Source organism: Periophthalmus magnuspinnatus, chromosome 1, assembly GCF_009829125.3.
Source record: "Periophthalmus magnuspinnatus isolate fPerMag1 chromosome 1, fPerMag1.2.pri, whole genome shotgun sequence".
In the NCBI taxonomy this organism is placed as follows: Eukaryota; Metazoa; Chordata; class Actinopteri; order Gobiiformes; family Gobiidae; genus Periophthalmus; species Periophthalmus magnuspinnatus.
The window spans coordinates 5,170,890-5,195,328 of record NC_047126.1 but is presented as its reverse complement, the minus strand read 5'-3'; the positions used below and the strand labels follow the sequence as shown (position 1 = coordinate 5,195,328).

Genomic DNA, 24,439 nt, shown 5'->3' with positions numbered 1-24,439 from the left:
AGAGTGTTATGGTGCACTTTCCAACAATGGTCTGATTCATGGTATTTTACTAATGCAGGAAAGTACATCATGGCATTCTGTAACAAAGTATTACACCATGCTGGTAATAGGATTTGCTCATGATGTGAAACAAATAGCTGGCGTGTTTGTGAGCGTGTGAGCAAGCAGTGGTTATGGTCAGCAGTGACAAGCTTTTGTGAGTGAAAAAGTTAAAATAATAAAATCATGATAGTAGTTAAAAGTTGTATCTACAGCCACATTGTTAGCAGACATTCCTGTGTGAAGCAAATCAATTTTTTTTTTTTTTTTTGCCAAAAGCTGGGATTCATTTCCGGATTAGTTTTCTGGGCTCCATCTTACCCTTGAGATTGATTCACTAGTGTCATCTTCATCAATATCTCTCGCTTCAGTTTCACAAATAGACATCTTTGGTGGAGCTTCACACAAGGTGAACTCCTCGTCAGAACTCTCTTCATTTTCCTCTTGTACGTGGTCAAGAGGTTGGTAGGTAAAAGAATAATCTTCATAGTGTTCACTTCCAGAAGAAGGTAAGAGAGGCTGGAGAAAAAATCCTTGCTTCTTTGGATAGTTGTAAGATTGTTGACGCGATTGAAATTTTAAGTCCGCTTCCTCAGATTCTGTCTCTGAAAGGTCTGAACTTGCTTGTTTACAGTCAAAGTATGGCTCTGTGTCAGAAAGTTCAAAAGTTGGGCTCGCTGCTTTGGTGTGTGCAGGATTGTCATCAAAAGTATTGGAGACCTCGTCATAACCGGGTGGGATGCAGTATTCATCATCTGAAGGTGATATCGCCTGTTCAGAATCAAGGGACGTTCGAGCTTCCAAAATCTCCACTGGTGTCACTGACTCTTCTGAATGATGCAAATTGTCTTTTGACTTCACAGGGCTCTCGAGTGTAGGTAAAGCTTCCTCAAAACCAAAAAATCTTGATGCTTCTGGTGCAGCCACGGTTGAAGCATGTATGTCCATTTTGTCAATATTTGCAGAGATTGGAAGATCTCCAGAGCTAGAAGAATCTTCAAAAGGCTTGTCATAATTAGTTTCAAATACATCAGCTGAATAATCATCACTGTCTTTGCGGGACAGGCTTTCTTCGTCCTTTGTCTGGCTGGTATTCATTTTAGGCTGAGACATAGTGGACAATAGTTCAGCTGCACTTTCTTTAGTTTGTATTTCCAGATCTAAATCCTGATCTTTTTCATCAGAACTCTCCTGATGCTCGTCAAGGGATGACTGGTCACTGCCTAAATGGCTAAAGTCTGATATAGGGTCTTGATTTGACTGAACAAATTCTGATGCAACAGACTCTGTCAGATCCTTTGAAAAATCAGGAAATTCAGCTGCAGGGTAGACTTTTAAATCAAAATCCTGAGAATTGGTAGAGTCTTCATAAAGTGTGTCTTGTTTTTGGTAAGCCTGACTCTCCTCTATGTTAGGGGGAGGAGTCAAAGAAGATATTTCAAATGTTTGATTATTTTGACCTCCCTGCGTTATGTCCAAATGTTGCATTTCTTCTAAAATATACATCTTTTCTTCAAATAAAGGATCATGTCCTGGCTCTAATCTGGATTCATCTGAATTAGGTTCTGGTTTTGATGTAGTTATTCCTGATGCACCAATATTGGAAACGTCAACATCGATAGATAGGTTAAGCTCTTCAGTGGGTATCACATTTTTAGGTGTGTTGCTGTCCTGTCTTCCATCGTCCAGATAAGTCTCAATGTCCTCTTGGTGAAACATTTCCAGAGGATCATCAGAAATTTTGTCAGAAACACAAGCTACAACATCATCCATTTTGGGAAAAGACACTGATGATGCTACAGTTGTGTTATTCTGGCTTGTCTCTGCTACAGGGTGATCTTCAAGTGTCACCTGATGTTGTGCAGATTCACTTTCATCACTGGCAATGTTTAACTCTGATATAGGTTCTTGATGAATAATTTCAACCATTTGAAAGTCTTGTTCAATCTCTGTGGTTATTTGGGTGTCTGTATCTACACTCTGGCTTTTTTCTTGTTGGAAAAAGTTAGAAGATGTTTTGTTATTTGTATTAGAGCTTTCATCGATGGATGACCAAAGTTCAGAGTGAGTCAAACCAGTTACTGCTGAGTTAGTTTCTATGGGTCCAATGACTGGGTCAGCTACAGTATCAAAATGGACTGGAGTCTCTAAACAAAGAATAGAAGACATTGAATCTTCATTTTGTTTAGTTGGTGTGATTGATACTTCAGTCTTCGTGAGTTCAAAAGGCCCCAAAAACTGTGGTTGTGTATTAGAAGACAAAGTGTTTGGCTGATCTAAATTTGGCAGTTTTTCATTGAACTGAATGGATTGTTCTGAGGGTTCTGAAAGAATGTTCTTGGATGATGTTGTTGGGATCTGCAAGAAATAATAAATGAAATGGTAGATGTTTAAAATGAATGCTATGAAAGATGAAATACGAACATGCACTTATATGAACATATGTGGACAATGACATGAGAACCACAGAAAAATACATTTGTGTCCCTTTTGTTTTAAACACAATTTATTATTATTGTAAACTAAATCTTCCAAGAAGGGCACAAATGGACTTTCAATATCTGAATCCAACAGTCAACAATATTTTCACTTGACCTTGTTGGATCTAATTTAATGCTAGGTAAGCCAAGAGCATAGCAGCAGAATCACAGTAAGCACATTAGTAATATTCTGGCAGAATTCTTGAAGGAAAATCCTTGCATATTAATGTATATGGACTATGGGCTAAAATACTTACATGATATTCATACACAGGGTACAGTTAGTTAGTGTACCAAAACCAAAGCAGGCTTTTTGGAGGCTGTGCTTATTAAAAGGCCATTCCTCTCATATTGCACACATGCCAGGGTGTTTCAACTGATTACAACTACTAGTAACACTGCATTCGATTGTGCTCTCTTACCAAAACGGGGTATGTTGACTCTCAAGTTTCTCCTTGATTTTAATCCAAAACAAGTCTCAAACAATGAAAGTGGAAAGTGTAGAGTCTGAAGATGATGACTGCAATCTGCATTGTCTCCATAATCCATGAACAAAGTCTGTTCCATCAAAGCTTTATATTGATGTTTTGGGTCTGCAGTTGACATGTGACTCAACATTTTCTTACAATTTTTTTTTCCTCTTTAAAATGTTTAAAAATATTTTGTTGGATAATAAAAAACAAACAAACATAAACTATCATTATCTGGAATAAAATAATCCTGACAAATAAACTACTGACTATTAAAAAAAATTATATCTATCTATCTATCTATCTATCTATCTATCTATCTATCTATCTATCTATCTATCTATCTATCTATCTATCTATCTATATATATATATATATATATATAATTGTAATTATAATTATAATAATTGACACCAAAAAATGACCTTACCAAATATGATTATCTAGAACTGGTTTTGTGACAAAGACAGTGCCATTGTGTAATAAAATTTAGACAGGAATAATATATATTTGGAGATTTTTAACTAAATTTTATTCTCCATTTGGCATATTAACTTTAGCTGGTTAAATTTTAAGTTCATGTTCTGAGGAATAATAAATACTTAAAAAAAAATTGAAATGTTGAAATTTCATGCAAATTTCAACATTTCAAGTATTAAAATAATTCATCATAAATACCCATTAAACAGTGGATCATAAATATGTGCTATCAATCCATTTCTCTGATATTTAAATCGATCATGATATGTCTCAACATTGTTAAGATTTGATTCTGTCTCTGAGAAAGATGTGTGCGCTGTTGAAATACTAACGGGTATGCCATCAGAGTCACTTTGAGATGTAAATGAATCAGGGGTCTGGATGTTGTCAGAATTGCTAGACTGGTTTGAGCTCAACAGACATGATGAGTGGGATGAATTAAAACAAGAGTCAAGATCAAATTGAGGAAGTGTCAAGTCAGGTGACAAAGTATGTAATTCATCTACTGAATTATATGACTGAGAAGACATTGACATATGACTATAGCATGGACTATTCACACCAATCCTATCTGACAATACCGGATTATTATTGTTGATTATTGTTGGTAATTTTTGAATATCATCTGAAAGACTGTCGATGGACATATCAGAAAAAAATGAATGTGACGACTGTGAAATTCCTGTAGATAAAATGTGATCATGGGACTGAAATGTGTAGATGGGTGAATCAGAATATAAATCCTCAGAGGATGGAAAGCTTTGAGAATAATTAAGGAAATAGTTACAATGCTGTGTTAAGATTTGATCACTGAAATACAATTCACCAGAAGCCACTGACTCTGGAGAAGATGCTCTGAAGTCCAACAACCATTCTTGCATTAGCTCATAGTCAAATTCAGATGATAAAGATTCTGGGGACAATGGTCTGCAGCTAAACCTGTCAAGTTCAAGGTCTGATATATCTGATTGTGGCGACTGTGCTCTAGCCTCATCAAAGAGGTTTTCTAGGAACAAATCAGTGCCTTCCCAGTCTGAGACTGTTGACGATGGTGTACAAGACCTATGCCCTGAAAAATCACGATGCTGCATAACATCATAGGATCTAAACTGGGGGACAGGTGAGTCCGGAGAAAGAGGCCTACATTCGCTGTGAGATGCTGCTGACTCAGGAGATGATGCCCTGTACTTATCTATCAAGTCACCCTCATCAATGTAAGTAGATTCCTCAAACAACAATATGGGACTGACTGATCTCACATCTGGCTCTTTGCTTTCCACCAAGTTGGATGGTACATTACTCAGATGAATCCCTCGTACCACATCTGCATATGACATAGTCTTTGAAGTGAACAGGGTTGTGGTGGAGATTACTGGAGGTTTGTTAAAACTAGCATTACTTTCTGAAGTAAAGGAATTTGGTGTATCTGGTCTACTATGATCAAATAGTTCTTCAAAATTATATGTGAAGTCGTCAGTTTCTGATAGATCTGAATGAGGAGATGAAGGTTGAGAATATTTCAAGAAATAGTTACAATGCTGACCCATCAATTGACCAACAGTCGATGGCAGTTTAGTGAGAGATTCCTCAACAGAAGCCACTGACTCTGGAGAAGATGCTCTGAAGTCCAACAACCATTCTTGCATTAGCTCATAGTCAAATTCAGATGATAAAGATTCTGGGGACAATGGTCTGCAGCTAAATAACCTGTCAAGTTCAAGGTCTGATATATCTGATTGTGGCGACTGTGCTCTAGCCTCATCAAAGAGGTTTTCTAGGAACAAATCAGTGCCTTCCCAGTCTGAGACTGTTGACGATGGTGTACAAGACCTATGCCCTGAAAAATCACGATGCTGCATAACATCATAGGATCTAAACTGTGGGACAGGTGAGTCCGGAGAAAGAGGCCTACATTCGCTGTGAGATGCTGCTGACTCAGGAGATGATGCCCTGTACTTATCTATCAAGTCACCCTCATCAATGTAAGTAGATTCCTCAAACAACAATATGGGACTGACTGATCTCACATCTGGCTCTTTGCTTTCCACCAAGTTGGATGGTACATTACTCAGATGAATCCCTCGTACCACATCTGCATATGACATAGTCTTTGAAGTGAACAGGGTTGTGGTGGAGATTACTGCAGGTTTGTTAAAACTAGCATTATTTTCTGAAGTAAAGGAATCTGGTGTATCTGGTCTACTATGATCAAATAGTTCTTCTAAATTATATGTGAAGTCGTCAGTTTCTGATAGATCTGAATGAGGAGATGAAGGTTGAGAATATTTCAAGAAATAGTTACAATGCTGACCCATCAATTGACCAACAGTCGATGGCAGTTTAGTGAGAGATTCCTCAACAGAAGCCACTGACTCTGGAGAAGATGCTCTGAAGTCCAACAACCATTCTTGCATTAGCTCATAGTCAAATTCAGATGATAAAGATTCTGGGGACAATGGTCTGCAGCTAAATAACCTGTCAAGTTCAAGGTCTGATATATCTGATTGTGGCGACTGTGCTCTAGCCTCATCAAAGAGGTTTTCTAGGAACAAATCAGTGCCTTCCCAGTCTGAGACTGTTGACGATGGTGTACAAGACCTATGCCCTGAAAAATCACGATGCTGCATAACATCATAGGATCTAAACTGGGGGACAGGTGAGTCCGGAGAAAGAGGCCTACATTCGCTGTGAGATGCTGCTGACTCAGGAGATGATGCCCTGTACTTATCTATCAAGTCACCCTCATCAATGTAAGTAGATTCCTCAAACAACAATATGGGACTGACTGATCTCACATCTGGCTCTTTGCTTTCCACCAAGTTGGATGGTACATTACTCAGATGAATCCCTCGTACCACATCTGCATATGACATAGTCTTTGAAGTGAACAGGGTTGTGGTGGAGATTACTGCAGGTTTGTTAAAACTAGCATTATTTTCTGAAGTAAAGGAATCTGGTGTATCTGGTCTACTATGATCAAATAGTTCTTCTAAATTATATGTGAAGTCGTCAGTTTCTGATAGATCTGAATGAGGAGATGAAGGTTGAGAATATTTCAAGAAATAGTTACAATGCTGACCCATCAATTGACCAACAGTCGATGGCAGTTTAGTGAGAGATTCCTCAACAGAAGCCACTGACTCTGGAGAAGATGCTCTGAAGTCCAACAACCATTCTTGCATTAGCTCATAGTCAAATTCAGATGATAAAGATTCTGGGGACAATGGTCTGCAGCTAAATAACCTGTCAAGTTCAAGGTCTGATATATCTGATTGTGGCGACTGTGCTCTAGCCTCATCAAAGAGGTTTTCTAGGAACAAATCAGTGCCTTCCCAGTCTGAGACTGTTGACGATGGTGTACAAGACCTATGCCCTGAAAAATCACGATGCTGCATAACATCATAGGATCTAAACTGGGGGACAGGTGAGTCCGGAGAAAGAGGCCTACATTCGCTGTGAGATGCTGCTGACTCAGGAGATGATGCCCTGTACTTATCTATCAAGTCACCCTCATCAATGTAAGTAGATTCCTCAAACAACAATATGGGACTGACTGATCTCACATCTGGCTCTTTGCTTTCCACCAAGTTGGATGGTACATTACTCAGATGAATCCCTCGTACCACATCTGCATATGACATAGTCTTTGAAGTGAACAGGGTTGTGGTGGAGATTACTGCAGGTTTGTTAAAACTAGCATTATTTTCTGAAGTAAAGGAATCTGGTGTATCTGGTCTACTATGATCAAATAGTTCTTCTAAATTATATGTGAAGTCGTCAGTTTCTGATAGATCTGAATGAGGAGATGAAGGTTGAGAATATTTCAAGAAATAGTTACAATGCTGACCCATCAGTTGACCAACAGTCGATGGCAGTTTAGTGAGAGATTCCTCAACAGAAGCCACTGACTCTGGAGAAGATGCTCTGAAGTCCAAAAACCATTCTTGCATTAGCTCATAGTCAAATTGAGATGATAAAGATTCTGGGGACAATGGTCTGCAGCTAAATAACCTGTCAAGTTCAAGGTCTGATATATCTGATTGTGGCGACTGTGCTCTAGCCTCATCAAAGAGGTTTTCTAGGAACAAATCAGTGCCTTCCCAGTCTGAGACTGTTGACGATGGTGTACAAGACCTATGCCCTGAAAAATCACGATGCTGCATAACATCATAGGATCTAAACTGGGGGACAGGTGAGTCCGGAGAAAGAGGCCTACATTCGCTGTGAGATGCTGCTGACTCAGGAGATGATGCCCTGTACTTATCTATCAAGTCACCCTCATCAATGTAAGTAGATTCCTCAAACAACAATATGGGACTGACTGATCTCACATCTGGCTCTTTGCTTTCCACCAAGTTGGATGGTACATTACTCAGATGAATCCCTCGTACCACATCTGCATATGACATAGTCTTTGAAGTGAACAGGGTTGTGGTGGAGATTACTGCAGGTTTGTTAAAACTAGCATTATTTTCTGAAGTAAAGGAATCTGGTGTATCTGGTCTACTATGATCAAATAGTTCTTCTAAATTATATGTGAAGTCGTCAGTTTCTGATAGATCTGAATGAGGAGATGAAGGTTGAGAATATTTCAAGAAATAGTTACAATGCTGACCCATCAATTGACCAACAGTCGATGGCAGTTTAGTGAGAGATTCCTCAACAGAAGCCACTGACTCTGGAGAAGATGCTCTGAAGTCCAACAACCATTCTTGCATTAGCTCATAGTCAAATTCAGATGATAAAGATTCTGGGGACAATGGTCTGCAGCTAAATAACCTGTCAAGTTCAAGGTCTGATATATCTGATTGTGGCGACTGTGCTCTAGCCTCATCAAAGAGGTTTTCTAGGAACAAATCAGTGCCTTCCCAGTCTGAGACTGTTGACGATGGTGTACAAGACCTATGCCCTGAAAAATCACGATGCTGCATAACATCATAGGATCTAAACTGGGGGACAGGTGAGTCCGGAGAAAGAGGCCTACATTCGCTGTGAGATGCTGCTGACTCAGGAGACGGTGCCCTGTACTTATCTATCAAGTCACCCTCATCAATGTAAGTAGATTCCTCAAACAACAATATGGGACTGACTGATCTCACATCTGGCTCTTTGCTTTCCACCAAGTTGGATGGTACATTACTCAGATGAATCCCTCGTACCACATCTGCATATGACATAGTCTTTGAAGTGAACAGGGTTGTGGTGGAGATTACTGGAGGTTTGTTAAAACTAGCATTATTTTCTGAAGTAAAAGAATTTGGTGTATCTGGTCTACTATGATCAAATAGTTCTTCTAAATTATATGTGAAGTCGTCAGTTTCTGATAGATCTGAATGAGGAGATGAAGGTTGAGAATATTTCAAGAAATAGTTACAATGCTGACCCATCAATTGACCAACAGTCGATGGCAGTTTAGTGAGAGATTCCTCAACAGAAGCCACTGACTCTGGAGAAGATGCTCTGAAGTCCAACAACCATTCTTGCATTAGCTCATAGTCAAATTCAGATGATAAAGATTCTGGGGACAATGGTCTGCAGCTAAATAACCTGTCAAGTTCAAGGTCTGATATATCTGATTGTGGCGACTGTGCTCTAGCCTCATCAAAGAGGTTTTCTAGGAACAAATCAGTGCCTTCCCAGTCTGAGACTGTTGACGATGGTGTACAAGACCTATGCCCTGAAAAATCACGATGCTGCATAACATCATAGGATCTAAACTGGGGGACAGGTGAGTCCGGAGAAAGAGGCCTACATTCGCTGTGAGATGCTGCTGACTCAGGAGATGATGCCCTGTACTTATCTATCAAGTCACCCTCATCAATGTAAGTAGATTCCTCAAACAACAATATGGGACTGACTGATCTCACATTTGGCTCTTTGCTTTCCACCAAGTTGGATGGTACATTACTCAGATGAATCCCTCGTACCACATCTGCATATGACATAGTCTTTGAAGTGAACAGGGTTGTGGTGGAGATTACCGCAGGTTTGTTAAAACTAGCATTATTTTCTGAAGTAAAGGAATCTGGTGTATCTGGTCTACTATGATCAAATAGTTCTTCTAAATTATATGTGAAGTCGTCAGTTTCTGATAGATCTGAATGAGGAGATGAAGGTTGAGAATATTTCAAGAAATAGTTACAATGCTGACCCATCAATTGACCAACAGTCGATGGCAGTTTAGTGAGAGATTCCTCAACAGAAGCCACTGACTCTGGAGAAGATGCTCTGAAGTCCAACAACCATTCTTGCATTAGCTCATAGTCAAATTCAGATGATAAAGATTCTGGGGACAATGGTCTGCAGCTAAATAACCTGTCAAGTTCAAGGTCTGATATATCTGATTGTGGCGACTGTGCTCTAGCCTCATCAAAGAGGTTTTCTAGGAACAAATCAGTGCCTTCCCAGTCTGAGACTGTTGACGATGGTGTACAAGACCTATGCCCTGAAAAATCACGATGCTGCATAACATCATAGGATCTAAACTGGGGGACAGGTGAGTCCGGAGAAAGAGGCCTACATTCGCTGTGAGATGCTGCTGACTCAGGAGATGATGCCCTGTACTTATCTATCAAGTCACCCTCATCAATGTAAGTAGATTCCTCAAACAACAATATGGGACTGACTGATCTCACATCTGGCTCTTTGCTTTCCACCAAGTTGGATGGTACATTACTCAGATGAATCCCTCGTACCACATCTGCATATGACATAGTCTTTGAAGTGAACAGGGTTGTGGTGGAGATTACTGCAGGTTTGTTAAAACTAGCATTATTTTCTGAAGTAAAGGAATTTGGTGTATCTGGTCTACTATGATCAAATAGTTCTTCTAAATTATATGTGAAGTCGTCAGTTTCTGATAGATCTGAATGAGGAGATGAAGGTTGAGAATATTTCAAGAAATAGTTACAATGCTGACCCATCAATTGACCAACAGTCGATGGCAGTTTAGTGAGAGATTCCTCAACAGAAGCCACTGACTCTGGAGAAGATGCTCTGAAGTCCAACAACCATTCTTGCATTAGCTCATAGTCAAATTCAGATGATAAAGATTCTGGGGACAATGGTCTGCAGCTAAATAACCTGTCAAGTTCAAGGTCTGATATATCTGATTGTGGCGACTGTGCTCTAGCCTCATCAAAGAGGTTTTCTAGGAACAAATCAGTGCCTTCCCAGTCTGAGACTGTTGACGATGGTGTACAAGACCTATGCCCTGAAAAATCACGATGCTGCATAACATCATAGGATCTAAACTGGGGGACAGGTGAGTCCGGAGAAAGAGGCCTACATTCGCTGTGAGATGCTGCTGACTCAGGAGATGATGCCCTGTACTTATCTATCAAGTCACCCTCATCAATGTAAGTAGATTCCTCAAACAACAATATGGGACTGACTGATCTCACATCTGGCTCTTTGCTTTCCACCAAGTTGGATGGTACATTACTCAGATGAATCCCTCGTACCACATCTGCATATGACATAGTCTTTGAAGTGAACAGGGTTGTGGTGGAGATTACTGCAGGTTTGTTAAAACTAGCATTATTTTCTGAAGTAAAGGAATCTGGTGTATCTGGTCTACTATGATCAAATAGTTCTTCTAAATTATATGTGAAGTCGTCAGTTTCTGATAGATCTGAATGAGGAGATGAAGGTTGAGAATATTTCAAGAAATAGTTACAATGCTGACCCATCAATTGACCAACAGTCGATGGCAGTTTAGTGAGAGATTCCTCAACAGAAGCCACTGACTCTGGAGAAGATGCTCTGAAGTCCAACAACCATTCTTGCATTAGCTCATAGTCAAATTCAGATGATAAAGATTCTGGGGACAATGGTCTGCAGCTAAATAACCTGTCAAGTTCAAGGTCTGATATATCTGATTGTGGCGACTGTGCTCTAGCCTCATCAAAGAGGTTTTCTAGGAACAAATCAGTGCCTTCCCAGTCTGAGACTGTTGACGATGGTGTACAAGACCTATGCCCTGAAAAATCACGATGCTGCATAACATCATAGGATCTAAACTGGGGGACAGGTGAGTCCGGAGAAAGAGGCCTACATTCGCTGTGAGATGCTGCTGACTCAGGAGATGATGCCCTGTACTTATCTATCAAGTCACCCTCATCAATGTAAGTAGATTCCTCAAACAACAATATGGGACTGACTGATCTCACATCTGGCTCTTTGCTTTCCACCAAGTTGGATGGTACATTACTCAGATGAATCCCTCGTACCACATCTGCATATGACATAGTCTTTGAAGTGAACAGGGTTGTGGTGGAGATTACTGCAGGTTTGTTAAAACTAGCATTATTTTCTGAAGTAAAGGAATCTGGTGTATCTGGTCTACTATGATCAAATAGTTCTTCTAAATTATATGTGAAGTCGTCAGTTTCTGATAGATCTGAATGAGGAGATGAAGGTTGAGAATATTTCAAGAAATAGTTACAATGCTGACCCATCAGTTGACCAACAGTCGATGGCAGTTTAGTGAGAGATTCCTCAACAGAAGCCACTGACTCTGGAGAAGATGCTCTGAAGTCCAAAAACCATTCTTGCATTAGCTCATAGTCAAATTGAGATGATAAAGATTCTGGGGACAATGGTCTGCAGCTAAATAACCTGTCAAGTTCAAGGTCTGATATATCTGATTGTGGCGACTGTGCTCTAGCCTCATCAAAGAGGTTTTCTAGGAACAAATCAGTGCCTTCCCAGTCTGAGACTGTTGACGATGGTGTACAAGACCTATGCCCTGAAAAATCACGATGCTGCATAACATCATAGGATCTAAACTGGGGGACAGGTGAGTCCGGAGAAAGAGGCCTACATTCGCTGTGAGATGCTGCTGACTCAGGAGATGATGCCCTGTACTTATCTATCAAGTCACCCTCATCAATGTAAGTAGATTCCTCAAACAACAATATGGGACTGACTGATCTCACATCTGGCTCTTTGCTTTCCACCAAGTTGGATGGTACATTACTCAGATGAATCCCTCGTACCACATCTGCATATGACATAGTCTTTGAAGTGAACAGGGTTGTGGTGGAGATTACTGCAGGTTTGTTAAAACTAGCATTATTTTCTGAAGTAAAGGAATCTGGTGTATCTGGTCTACTATGATCAAATAGTTCTTCTAAATTATATGTGAAGTCGTCAGTTTCTGATAGATCTGAATGAGGAGATGAAGGTTGAGAATATTTCAAGAAATAGTTACAATGCTGACCCATCAATTGACCAACAGTCGATGGCAGTTTAGTGAGAGATTCCTCAACAGAAGCCACTGACTCTGGAGAAGATGCTCTGAAGTCCAACAACCATTCTTGCATTAGCTCATAGTCAAATTCAGATGATAAAGATTCTGGGGACAATGGTCTGCAGCTAAATAACCTGTCAAGTTCAAGGTCTGATATATCTGATTGTGGCGACTGTGCTCTAGCCTCATCAAAGAGGTTTTCTAGGAACAAATCAGTGCCTTCCCAGTCTGAGACTGTTGACGATGGTGTACAAGACCTATGCCCTGAAAAATCACGATGCTGCATAACATCATAGGATCTAAACTGGGGGACAGGTGAGTCCGGAGAAAGAGGCCTACATTCGCTGTGAGATGCTGCTGACTCAGGAGACGGTGCCCTGTACTTATCTATCAAGTCACCCTCATCAATGTAAGTAGATTCCTCAAACAACAATATGGGACTGACTGATCTCACATCTGGCTCTTTGCTTTCCACCAAGTTGGATGGTACATTACTCAGATGAATCCCTCGTACCACATCTGCATATGACATAGTCTTTGAAGTGAACAGGGTTGTGGTGGAGATTACTGGAGGTTTGTTAAAACTAGCATTATTTTCTGAAGTAAAAGAATTTGGTGTATCTGGTCTACTATGATCAAATAGTTCTTCTAAATTATATGTGAAGTCGTCAGTTTCTGATAGATCTGAATGAGGAGATGAAGGTTGAGAATATTTCAAGAAATAGTTACAATGCTGACCCATCAATTGACCAACAGTCGATGGCAGTTTAGTGAGAGATTCCTCAACAGAAGCCACTGACTCTGGAGAAGATGCTCTGAAGTCCAACAACCATTCTTGCATTAGCTCATAGTCAAATTCAGATGATAAAGATTCTGGGGACAATGGTCTGCAGCTAAATAACCTGTCAAGTTCAAGGTCTGATATATCTGATTGTGGCGACTGTGCTCTAGCCTCATCAAAGAGGTTTTCTAGGAACAAATCAGTGCCTTCCCAGTCTGAGACTGTTGACGATGGTGTACAAGACCTATGCCCTGAAAAATCACGATGCTGCATAACATCATAGGATCTAAACTGGGGGACAGGTGAGTCCGGAGAAAGAGGCCTACATTCGCTGTGAGATGCTGCTGACTCAGGAGATGATGCCCTGTACTTATCTATCAAGTCACCCTCATCAATGTAAGTAGATTCCTCAAACAACAATATGGGACTGACTGATCTCACATCTGGCTCTTTGCTTTCCACCAAGTTGGATGGTACATTACTCAGATGAATCCCTCGTACCACATCTGCATATGACATAGTCTTTGAAGTGAACAGGGTTGTGGTGGAGATTACCGCAGGTTTGTTAAAACTAGCATTATTTTCTGAAGTAAAGGAATCTGGTGTATCTGGTCTACTATGATCAAATAGTTCTTCTAAATTATATGTGAAGTCGTCAGTTTCTGATAGATCTGAATGAGGAGATGAAGGTTGAGAATATTTCAAGAAATAGTTACAATGCTGACCCATCAATTGACCAACAGTCGATGGCAGTTTAGTGAGAGATTCCTCAACAGAAGCCACTGACTCTGGAGAAGATGCTCTGAAGTCCAACAACCATTCTTGCATTAGCTCATAGTCAAATTCAGATGATAAAGATTCTGGGGACAATGGTCTGCAGCTAAATAACCTGTCAAGTTCAAGGTCTGATATATCTGATTGTGGCGACTGTGCTCTAGCCTCATCAAAGAGGTTTTCTAGGAACAAATCAGTGCCTTCCCAGTCTGAGACTGTTGACGATGGTGTACAAGACCTATGCCCTGAAAAATCACGATGCTGCATAACATCATAGGATCTAAACTGGGGGACAGGTGAGTCCGGAGAAAGAGGCCTACATTCGCTGTGAGATGCTGCTGACTCAGGAGACGGTGCCCTGTACTTATCTATCAAGTCACCCTCATCAATGTAAGTAGATTCCTCAAACAACAATATGGGACTGACTGATCTCACATCTGGCTCTTTGCTTTCCACCAAGTTGGATGGTACATTACTCAGATGAATCCCTCGTACCACATCTGCATATGACATAGTCTTTGAAGTGAACAGGGTTGTGGTGGAGATTACTGGAGGTTTGTTAAAACTAGCATTATTTTCTGAAGTAAAGGAATTTGGTGTATCTGGTCTACTATGATCAAATAGTTCTTCTAAATTATATGTGAAGTCGTCAGTTTCTGATAGATCTGAATGAGGAGATGAAGGTTGAGAATATTTCAAGAAATAGTTACAATGCTGACCCATCAATTGACCAACAGTCGATGGCAGTTTAGTGAGAGATTCCTCAACAGAAGCCACTGACTCTGGAGAAGATGCTCTGAAGTCCAACAACCATTCTTGCATTAGCTCATAGTCAAATTCAGATGATAAAGATTCTGGGGACAATGGTCTGCAGCTAAATAACCTGTCAAGTTCAAGGTCTGATATATCTGATTGTGGCGACTGTGCTCTAGCCTCATCAAAGAGGTTTTCTAGGAACAAATCAGTGCCTTCCCAGTCTGAGACTGTTGACGATGGTGTACAAGACCTATGCCCTGAAAAATCACGATGCTGCATAACATCATAGGATCTAAACTGGGGGACAGGTGAGTCCGGAGAAAGAGGCCTACATTCGCTGTGAGATGCTGCTGACTCAGGAGATGATGCCCTGTACTTATCTATCAAGTCACCCTCATCAATGTAAGTAGATTCCTCAAACAACAATATGGGACTGACTGATCTCACATCTGGCTCTTTGCTTTCCACCAAGTTGGATGGTACATTACTCAGATGAATCCCTCGTACCACATCTGCATATGACATAGTCTTTGAAGTGAACAGGGTTGTGGTGGAGATTACTGCAGGTTTGTTAAAACTAGCATTATTTTCTGAAGTAAAGGAATCTGGTGTATCTGGTCTACTATGATCAAATAGTTCTTCTAAATTATATGTGAAGTCGTCAGTTTCTGATAGATCTGAATGAGGAGATGAAGGTTGAGAATATTTCAAGAAATAGTTACAATGCTGACCCATCAATTGACCAACAGTCGATGGCAGTTTAGTGAGAGATTCCTCAACAGAAGCCACTGACTCTGGAGAAGATGCTCTGAAGTCCAACAACCATTCTTGCATTAGCTCATAGTCAAATTCAGATGATAAAGATTCTGGGGACAATGGTCTGCAGCTAAATAACCTGTCAAGTTCAAGGTCTGATATATCTGATTGTGGCGACTGTGCTCTAGCCTCATCAAAGAGGTTTTCTAGGAACAAATCAGTGCCTTCCCAGTCTGAGACTGTTGACGATGGTGTACAAGACCTATGCCCTGAAAAATCACGATGCTGCATAACATCATAGGATCTAAACTGGGGGACAGGTGAGTCCGGAGAAAGAGGCCTACATTCGCTGTGAGATGCTGCTGACTCAGGAGACGGTGCCCTGTACTTATCTATCAAGTCACCCTCATCAATGTAAGTAGATTCCTCAAACAACAATATGGGACTGACTGATCTCACATCTGGCTCTTTGCTTTCCACCAAGTTGGATGGTACATTACTCAGATGAATCCCTCGTACCACATCTGCATATGACATAGTCTTTGAAGTGAACAGGGTTGTGGTGGAGATTACTGGAGGTTTGTTAAAACTAGCATTATTTTCTGAAGTAAAAGAATTTGGTGTATCTGGTCTACTATGATCAAATAGTTCTTCTAAATTATATGTGAAGTCGTCAGTTTCTGATAGATCTGAATGAGGAGATGAAGGTTGAGAATATTTCAAGAAATAGTTACAATGCTGACCCATCAATTGACCAACAGTCGATGGCAGTTTAGTGAGAGATTCCTCAACAGAAGCCACTGACTCTGGAGAAGATGCTCTGAAGTCCAACAACCATTCTTGCATTAGCTCATAGTCAAATTCAGATGATAAAGATTCTGGGGACAATGGTCTGCAGCTAAATAACCTGTCAAGTTCAAGGTCTGATATATCTGATTGTGGCGACTGTGCTCTAGCCTCATCAAAGAGGTTTTCTAGGAACAAATCAGTGCCTTCCCAGTCTGAGACTGTTGACGATGGTGTACAAGACCTATGCCCTGAAAAATCACGATGCTGCATAACATCATAGGATCTAAACTGGGGGACAGGTGAGTCCGGAGAAAGAGGCCTACATTCGCTGTGAGATGCTGCTGACTCAGGAGATGATGCCCTGTACTTATCTATCAAGTCACCCTCATCAATGTAAGTAGATTCCTCAAACAACAATATGGGACTGACTGATCTCACATCTGGCTCTTTGCTTTCCACCAAGTTGGATGGTACATTACTCAGATGAATCCCTCGTACCACATCTGCATATGACATAGTCTTTGAAGTGAACAGGGTTGTGGTGGAGATTACCGCAGGTTTGTTAAAACTAGCATTATTTTCTGAAGTAAAGGAATCTGGTGTATCTGGTCTACTATGATCAAATAGTTCTTCTAAATTATATGTGAAGTCGTCAGTTTCTGATAGATCTGAATGAGGAGATGAAGGTTGAGAATATTTCAAGAAATAGTTACAATGCTGACCCATCAATTGACCAACAGTTGATGGCAGTTTAGTGAGAGATTCCTCAACAGAAGCCACTGACTCTGGAGAAGATGCTCTGAAGTCCAACAACCATTCTTGCATTAGCTCATAGTCAAATTCAGATGATAAAGATTCTGGGGACAATGGTCTGCAGCTAAATAACCTGTCAAGTTCAAGGTCTGATATATCTGATTGTGGCGACTGTGCTCTAGCCTCATCAAAGAGGTTTTCTAGGAACAAATCAGTGCCTTCCCAGTCTGAGACTGTTGACGATGGTGTACAAGACCTATGCCCTGAAAAATCACGATGCTGCATAACATCATAGGATCTAAACTGGGGGACAGGTGAGTCCGGAGAAAGAGGCCTACATTCGCTGTGAGATGCTGCTGACTCAGGAGATGATGCCCTGTACTTATCTATCAAGTCACCCTCATCAATGTAAGTAGATTCCTCAAACAACAATATGGGACTGACTGATCTCACATCTGGCTCTTTGCTTTCCACCAAGTTGGATGGTACATTACTCAGATGAATCCCTCGTACCACATCTGCATATGACATAGTCTTTGAAGTGAACAGGGTTGTGGTGGAGATTACTGCAGGTTTGTTAAAACTAGCATTATTTTCTGAAGTAAAGGAATCTGGTGTATCTGGTCTACTATGATCAAATAGTTCTTCTAAATTATATGTGAAGTCGTCAGTTTCTGATAGATCTGAATGAGGAGATGAAGGTTGAGAATATTTCAAGAAATAGTTACAATGCTGACCCATCAATTGACCAACAGTCGATGGCAGTTTAGTGAGAGATTCCTCAACAGAAGCCACTGACTCTGGAGAAGATGCTCTGAAGTCCAACAACCATTCTTGCATTAGCTCATAGTCAAATTCAGATGATAAAGATTCTGGGGACAATGGTCTGCAGCTAAATAACCTGTCAAGTTCAAGGTCTGATATATCTGATTGTGGCGACTGTGCTCTAGCCTCATCAAAGAGGTTTTCTAGGAACAAATCAGTGCCTTCCCAGTCTGAGACTGTTGACGATGGTGTACAAGACCTATGCCCTGAAAAATCACGATGCTGCATAACATCATAGGATCTAAACTGGGGGACAGGTGAGTCCGGAGAAAGAGGCCTACATTCGCTGTGAGATGCTGCTGACTCAGGAGATGGTGCCCTGTACTTATCTATCAAGTCACCCTCATCAATGTAAGTAGAATCCTCAAATAACAATATGGGACTGACTGATCTCACATCTGGCTCTTTGCTTTCCACCAAGTTGGATGGTACATTACTCAGATGAATCCCTCGTACCACATCTGCATATGACATAGTCTTTGAAGTGAACAGGGTTGTGGTGGAGATTACTGCAGGTTTGTTAAAACTAGCATTATTTTCTGAAGTAAAGGAATCTGGTGTATCTGGTCTACTATGATCAAATAGTTCTTCTAAATTATATGTGAAGTCGTCAGTTTCTGATAGATCTGAATGAGGAGATGAAGGTTGAGAATATTTCAAGAAATAGTTACAATGCTGACCCATCAATTGACCAACAGTCGATGACAGTTTAGTGAGAGATTCCTCAACAGAAGCCACTGACTCTGGAGAAGATGCTCTGAAGTCCAACAACCATTCTTGCATTAGCTCATAGTCAAATTCAGATGATAAAGATTCTGGGGACAATGGTCTGCAGCTAAATAACCTGTCAAGTTCAAGGTCTGATATATCTGATTGTGGCGACTGTGCTCTAGCCTCATCAAAGAGGTTTTCTAGGAACAAATCAGTGCCTTCCCAGTCTGAGACTGTTGACGATGGTGTACAAGACCTATGCCCTGAAAAATCACGATGCTGCATAACATCATAGGATCTAAACTGGGGGACAGGTGAGTCCGGAGAAAGAGGCCTACATTCGCTGTTAGATGCTGCTGACTCAGGAGATGATGCCCTGTACTTATCTATCAAGTCACCCTCATCAATGTAAGTAGATTCTTCAAACAACAATATGGGACTGACTGATCTCACATCTGGCTCTTTGCTTTCCACCAAGTTGGATGGTACATTAATCAGATGAATCCCTCGTACCACATCTGCATATGACATAGTCTTTGAAGTGAACAGGGTTGTGGTGGAGATTACTGCAGGTTTGTTAAAACTAGCATTATTTTCTGAAGTAAAGGAATCTGGTGTATCTGGTCTACTATGATCAAATAGTTCTTCTAAATTATATGTGAAGTCGTCAGTTTCTGACAGATCTGAATGAGGAGATGAAGGTTGAGAATATTTCAAGAAATAGTTACAATGCTGACCCATCAATTGACCAACAGTCGATGGCAGTTTAGTGAGAGATTCCTCAACAGAAGCCACTGACTCTGGAGAAGATGCTCTGAAGTCCAACAACCATTCTTGCATTAGCTCATAGTCAAATTCAGATGATAAAGATTCTGGGGACAGTGGTCTGCAGCTAAATAACCTGTCAAGTTCAAGGTCAAATATATCTGATTGTGGCGACTGTGCTCTAGCCTCATCAAAGAGGTTTTCTAGGAACAAATCAGTGCCTTCCCAGTCTGAGACTGTTGACGATGGTGTACAAGACCTATGCCCTGAAAAATCACGATGCTGCATAACATCATAGGATCTAAACTGGGGGACAGGTGAGTCCGGAGAAAGAGGCCTACATTCGCTGTTAGATGCTGCTGACTCAGGAGATGATGCCCTGTACTTATCTATCAAGTCACCCTCATCAATGTAAGTAGATTCTTCAAACAACAATATGGGACTGACTGATCTCACATCTGGCTCTTTGCTTTCCACCAAGTTGGATGGTACATTACTCAGATGAATCCCTCGTACCACATCTGCATATGACATAGTCTTTGAAGTGAACAGGGTTGTGGTGGAGATTACTGCAGGTTTGTTAAAACTAGCATTATTTTCTGAAGTAAAGGAATCTGGTGTATCTGGTCTACTATGATCAAATAGTTCTTCTAAATTATATGTGAAGTCGTCAGTTTCTGACAGATCTGAATGAGGAGATGAAGGTTGAGAATATTTCAAGAAATAGTTACAATGCTGACCCATCAATTGACCAACAGTCGATGGCAGTTTAGTGAGAGATTCCTCAACAGAAGCCACTGACTCTGGAGAAGATGCTCTGAAGTCCAACAACCATTCTTGCATTAGCTCATAGTCAAATTCAGATGATAAAGATTCTGGGGACAGTGGTCTGCAGCTAAATAACCTGTCAAGTTCAAGGTCAAATATATCTGATTGTGGCGACTGTGCTCTAGCCTCATCAAAGAGGTTTTCTAGGAACAAATCAGTGCCTTCCCAGTCTGAGACTGTTGACGATGGTGTACAAGACCTATGCCCTGAAAAATCACGATGCTGCATAACATCATAGGATCTAAACTGGGGGACAGGTGAGTCCGGAGAAAGAGGCCTACATTCGCTGTTAGATGCTGCTGACTCAGGAGATGATGCCCTGTACTTATCTATCAAGTCACCCTCATCAATGTAAGTAGATTCTTCAAACAACAATATGGGACTGACTGATCTCACATCTGGCTCTTTGCTTTCCACCAAGTTGGATGGTACATTACTCAGATGAATCCCTCGTACCACATCTGCATATGACATAGTCTTTGAAGTGAACAGGGTTGTGGTGGAGATTACTGCAGGTTTGTTAAAACTAGCATTATTTTCTGAAGTAAAGGAATCTGGTGTATCTGGTCTACTATGATCAAATAGTTCTTCTAAATTATATGTGAAGTCGTCAGTTTCTGACAGATCTGAATGAGGAGATGAAGGTTGAGAATATTTCAAGAAATAGTTACAATGCTGACCCATCAATTGACCAACAGTCGATGGCAGTTTAGTGAGAGATTCCTCAACAGAAGCCACTGACTCTGGAGAAGATGCTCTGAAGTCCAACAACCATTCTTGCATTAGCTCATAGTCAAATTCAGATGATAAAGATTCTGGGGACAGTGGTCTGCAGCTAAATAACCTGTCAAGTTCAAGGTCAAATATATCTGATTGTGGCGACTGTGCTCTAGCCTCATCAAAGAGGTTTTCTAGGAACAAATCAGTGCCTTCCCAGTCTGAGACTGTTGACAATGGTGTACAAGACCTATGCCCTGAAAAATCACGATGCTGCATAACATCATAGGATCTAAACTGGGGGACAGGTGAGTCCGGAGAAAGAGGCCTACATTCGCTGTGAGATGCTGCTGACTCAGGAGATGATGCCCTGTACTTATCTATCAAGTCACCCTCATCAATGTAAGTAGATTCCTCAAACAACAATATGGGACTGACTGATCTCACATCTGGCTCTTTGCTTTCCACCAAGTTGGATGGTACATTACTCAGATGAATCCCTCGTACCACATCTGCATATGACATAGTCTTTGAAGTGAACAGGGTTGTGGTGGAGATTACTGCAGGTTTGTTAAAACTAGCATTATTTTCTGAAGTAAAGGAATCTGGTGTATCTGGTCTACTATGATCAAATAGTTCTTCTAAATTATATGTGAAGCCGTCAGTTTCTGATAGATCTGAATGAGGAGATGAAGGTTGAGAATATTTCAAGAAATAGTTACAATGCTGACCCATCAATTGACCAACAGTCGATGGCAGTTTAGTGAGAGATTCCTCAACAGAAGCCACTGACTTTGGAGAAGATGCTCTGAAGTCCAACAACCATTCTTGCATTAGCTCATAGTCAAATTCAGATGATAAAGATTCTGGGGACAATGGTCTGCAGCTAAATAACCTGTCAAGTTCAAGGTCTGATATATCTGATTGTGGCGACTGTGCTCTAGCCTCATCAAAGAGGTTTTCTAGGAACAAATCAGTGCCTTCCCAGTCTGAGACTGTTGACGATGGTGTACAAGACCTATGCCCTGAAAAATCACGATGCTGCATAACATCATAGGATCTAAACTGGGGGACAGGTGAGTCCGGAGAAAGAGGCCTACATTCGCTGTGAGATGCTGCTGACTCAGGAGATGGTGCCCTGTACTTATCTATCAAGTCACCCTCATCAATGTAAGTAGATTCCTCAAACAACAATATGGGACTGACTGATCTCACATCTGGCTCTTTGCTTTCCACCAAGTTGGATGGTACATTACTCAGATGAATCCCTCGTACCACATCTGCATATGACATAGTCTTTGAAGTGAACAGGGTTGTGGTGGAGATTACTGCAGGTTTGTTAAAACTAGCATTATTTTCTGAAGTAAAGGAATCTGGTGTATCTGGTCTACTATGATCAAATAGTTCTTCTAAATTATATGTGAAGTCGTCAGTTTCTGATAGATCTGAATGAGGAGATGAAGGTTGAGAATATTTCAAGAAATAGTTACAATGCTGACCCATCAATTGACCAACAGTCGATGGCAGTTTCGTGAGAGATTCCTCAACAGAAGCCACTGACTCTGGAGAAGATGCTCTGAAGTCCAACAACCATTCTTGCATTAGCTCATAGTCAAATTCAGATGATAAAGATTCTGGGGACAATGGTCTGCAGCTAAATAACCTGTCAAGTTCAAGGTCTGATATATCTGATTGTGGTGACTGTGCTCTAGCCTCATCAAAGAGGTTTTCTAGGAACAAATCAGTGCCTTCCCAGTCTGAGACTGTTGACGATGGTGTACAAGACCTATGCCCTGAAAAATCACGATGCTGCATAACATCATAGGATCTAAACTGGGGGACAGGTGAGTCCGGAGAAAGAGGCCTACATTCGCTGTGAGATGCTGCTGACTCAGGAGATGATGCCCTGTACTTATCTATCAAGTCACCCTCATCAATGTAAGTAGATTCCTCAAACAACAATATGGGACTGACTGATCTCACATCTGGCTCTTTGCTTTCCACCAAGTTGGATGGTACATTACTCAGATGAATCCCTCGTACCACATCTGCATATGACATAGTCTTTGAAGTGAACAGGGTTGTGGTGGGGATTACTGCAGGTTTGTTAAAACTAGCATTATTTTCTGAAGTAAAGGAATCTGGTGTATCTGGTCTACTATGATCAAATAGTTCTTCTAAATTATATGTGAAGTCGTCAGTTTCTGACAGATCTGAATGAGGAGATGAAGGTTGAGAATATTTCAAGAAATAGTTACAATGCTGACCCATCAATTGACCAACAGTCGATGACAGTTTAGTGAGAGATTCCTCAACAGAAGCCACTGACTCTGGAGAAGATGCTCTGAAGTCCAACAACCATTCTTGCATTAGCTCATAGTCAAATTCAGATGATAAAGATTCTGGGGACAATGGTCTGTAGCTAAATAACCTGTCAAGTTCAAGGTCTGATATATCTGATTGTGGCGACTGTGCTCTAGCCTCAACAAAGAGGTTTTCTAGGAACAAATCAGTGCCTTCCCAGTCTGAGACTGTTGACGATGGTGTACAAGACCTATGCCCTGAAAAATCACGATGCTGCATAACATCATAGGATCTAAACTGGGGGACAGGTGAGTCCGGAGAAAGAGGCCTACATTCGCTGTGAGATGCTGCTGACTCAGGAGATGATGCCCTGTACTTATCTATCAAGTCACCCTCATCAATGTAAGTAGATTCCTCAAACAACAATATGGGACTGACTGATCTCACATCTGGCTCTTTGCTTTCCACCAAGTTGGATGGTACATTACTCAGATGAATCCCTCGTACCACATCTGCATATGACATAGTCTTTGAAGTGAACAGGGTTGTGGTGGAGATTACTGCAGGTTTGTTAAAACTAGCATTGTTTTCTGAAGTAAAGGAATCTGGTGTATCTGGTCTACTATGATCAAATAGTTCTTCTAAATTATATTTGAAGTCATCAGTTTCTGACAGATCTGAATGAGGAGATGAAGGTTGAGAATATTTCAAGAAATAGTTACAGTGTTGACTTATCAATTGACCAACAGTTGATGGCAGTTTCGTGAGAGATTCCTCAACAGAAGCCACTGACTCTGGAGAAGATGCTCTGAAGTCCAACAACCATTCTTGCATTAGCTCATAGTCAAATTCAGATGATAAAGATTCTGGGGACAATGGTCTGCAGCTAAATAACCTGTCAAGTTCAAGGTCTGATATATCTGATTGTGGCGACTGTGCTCTAGCCTCATCAAATAGG

The 24,439-nt window shown here is 40.8% G+C and overlaps 1 protein-coding gene across 1 annotated transcript in view; it reads right to left on the bottom strand.

The window, feature by feature from the left end:
* Positions 1-24,439, bottom strand: part of ank2a (ankyrin 2a, neuronal) — a 62,035-nt gene that overhangs the window by 4,304 nt on the left and 33,292 nt on the right. The window contains exon 42 of the mRNA XM_055224963.1: positions 361-2,397. Within this exon, the coding sequence (XP_055080938.1) occupies positions 361-2,397 (2,037 nt within the window). The remainder of the gene's footprint in view (positions 1-360; positions 2,398-24,439) is intronic.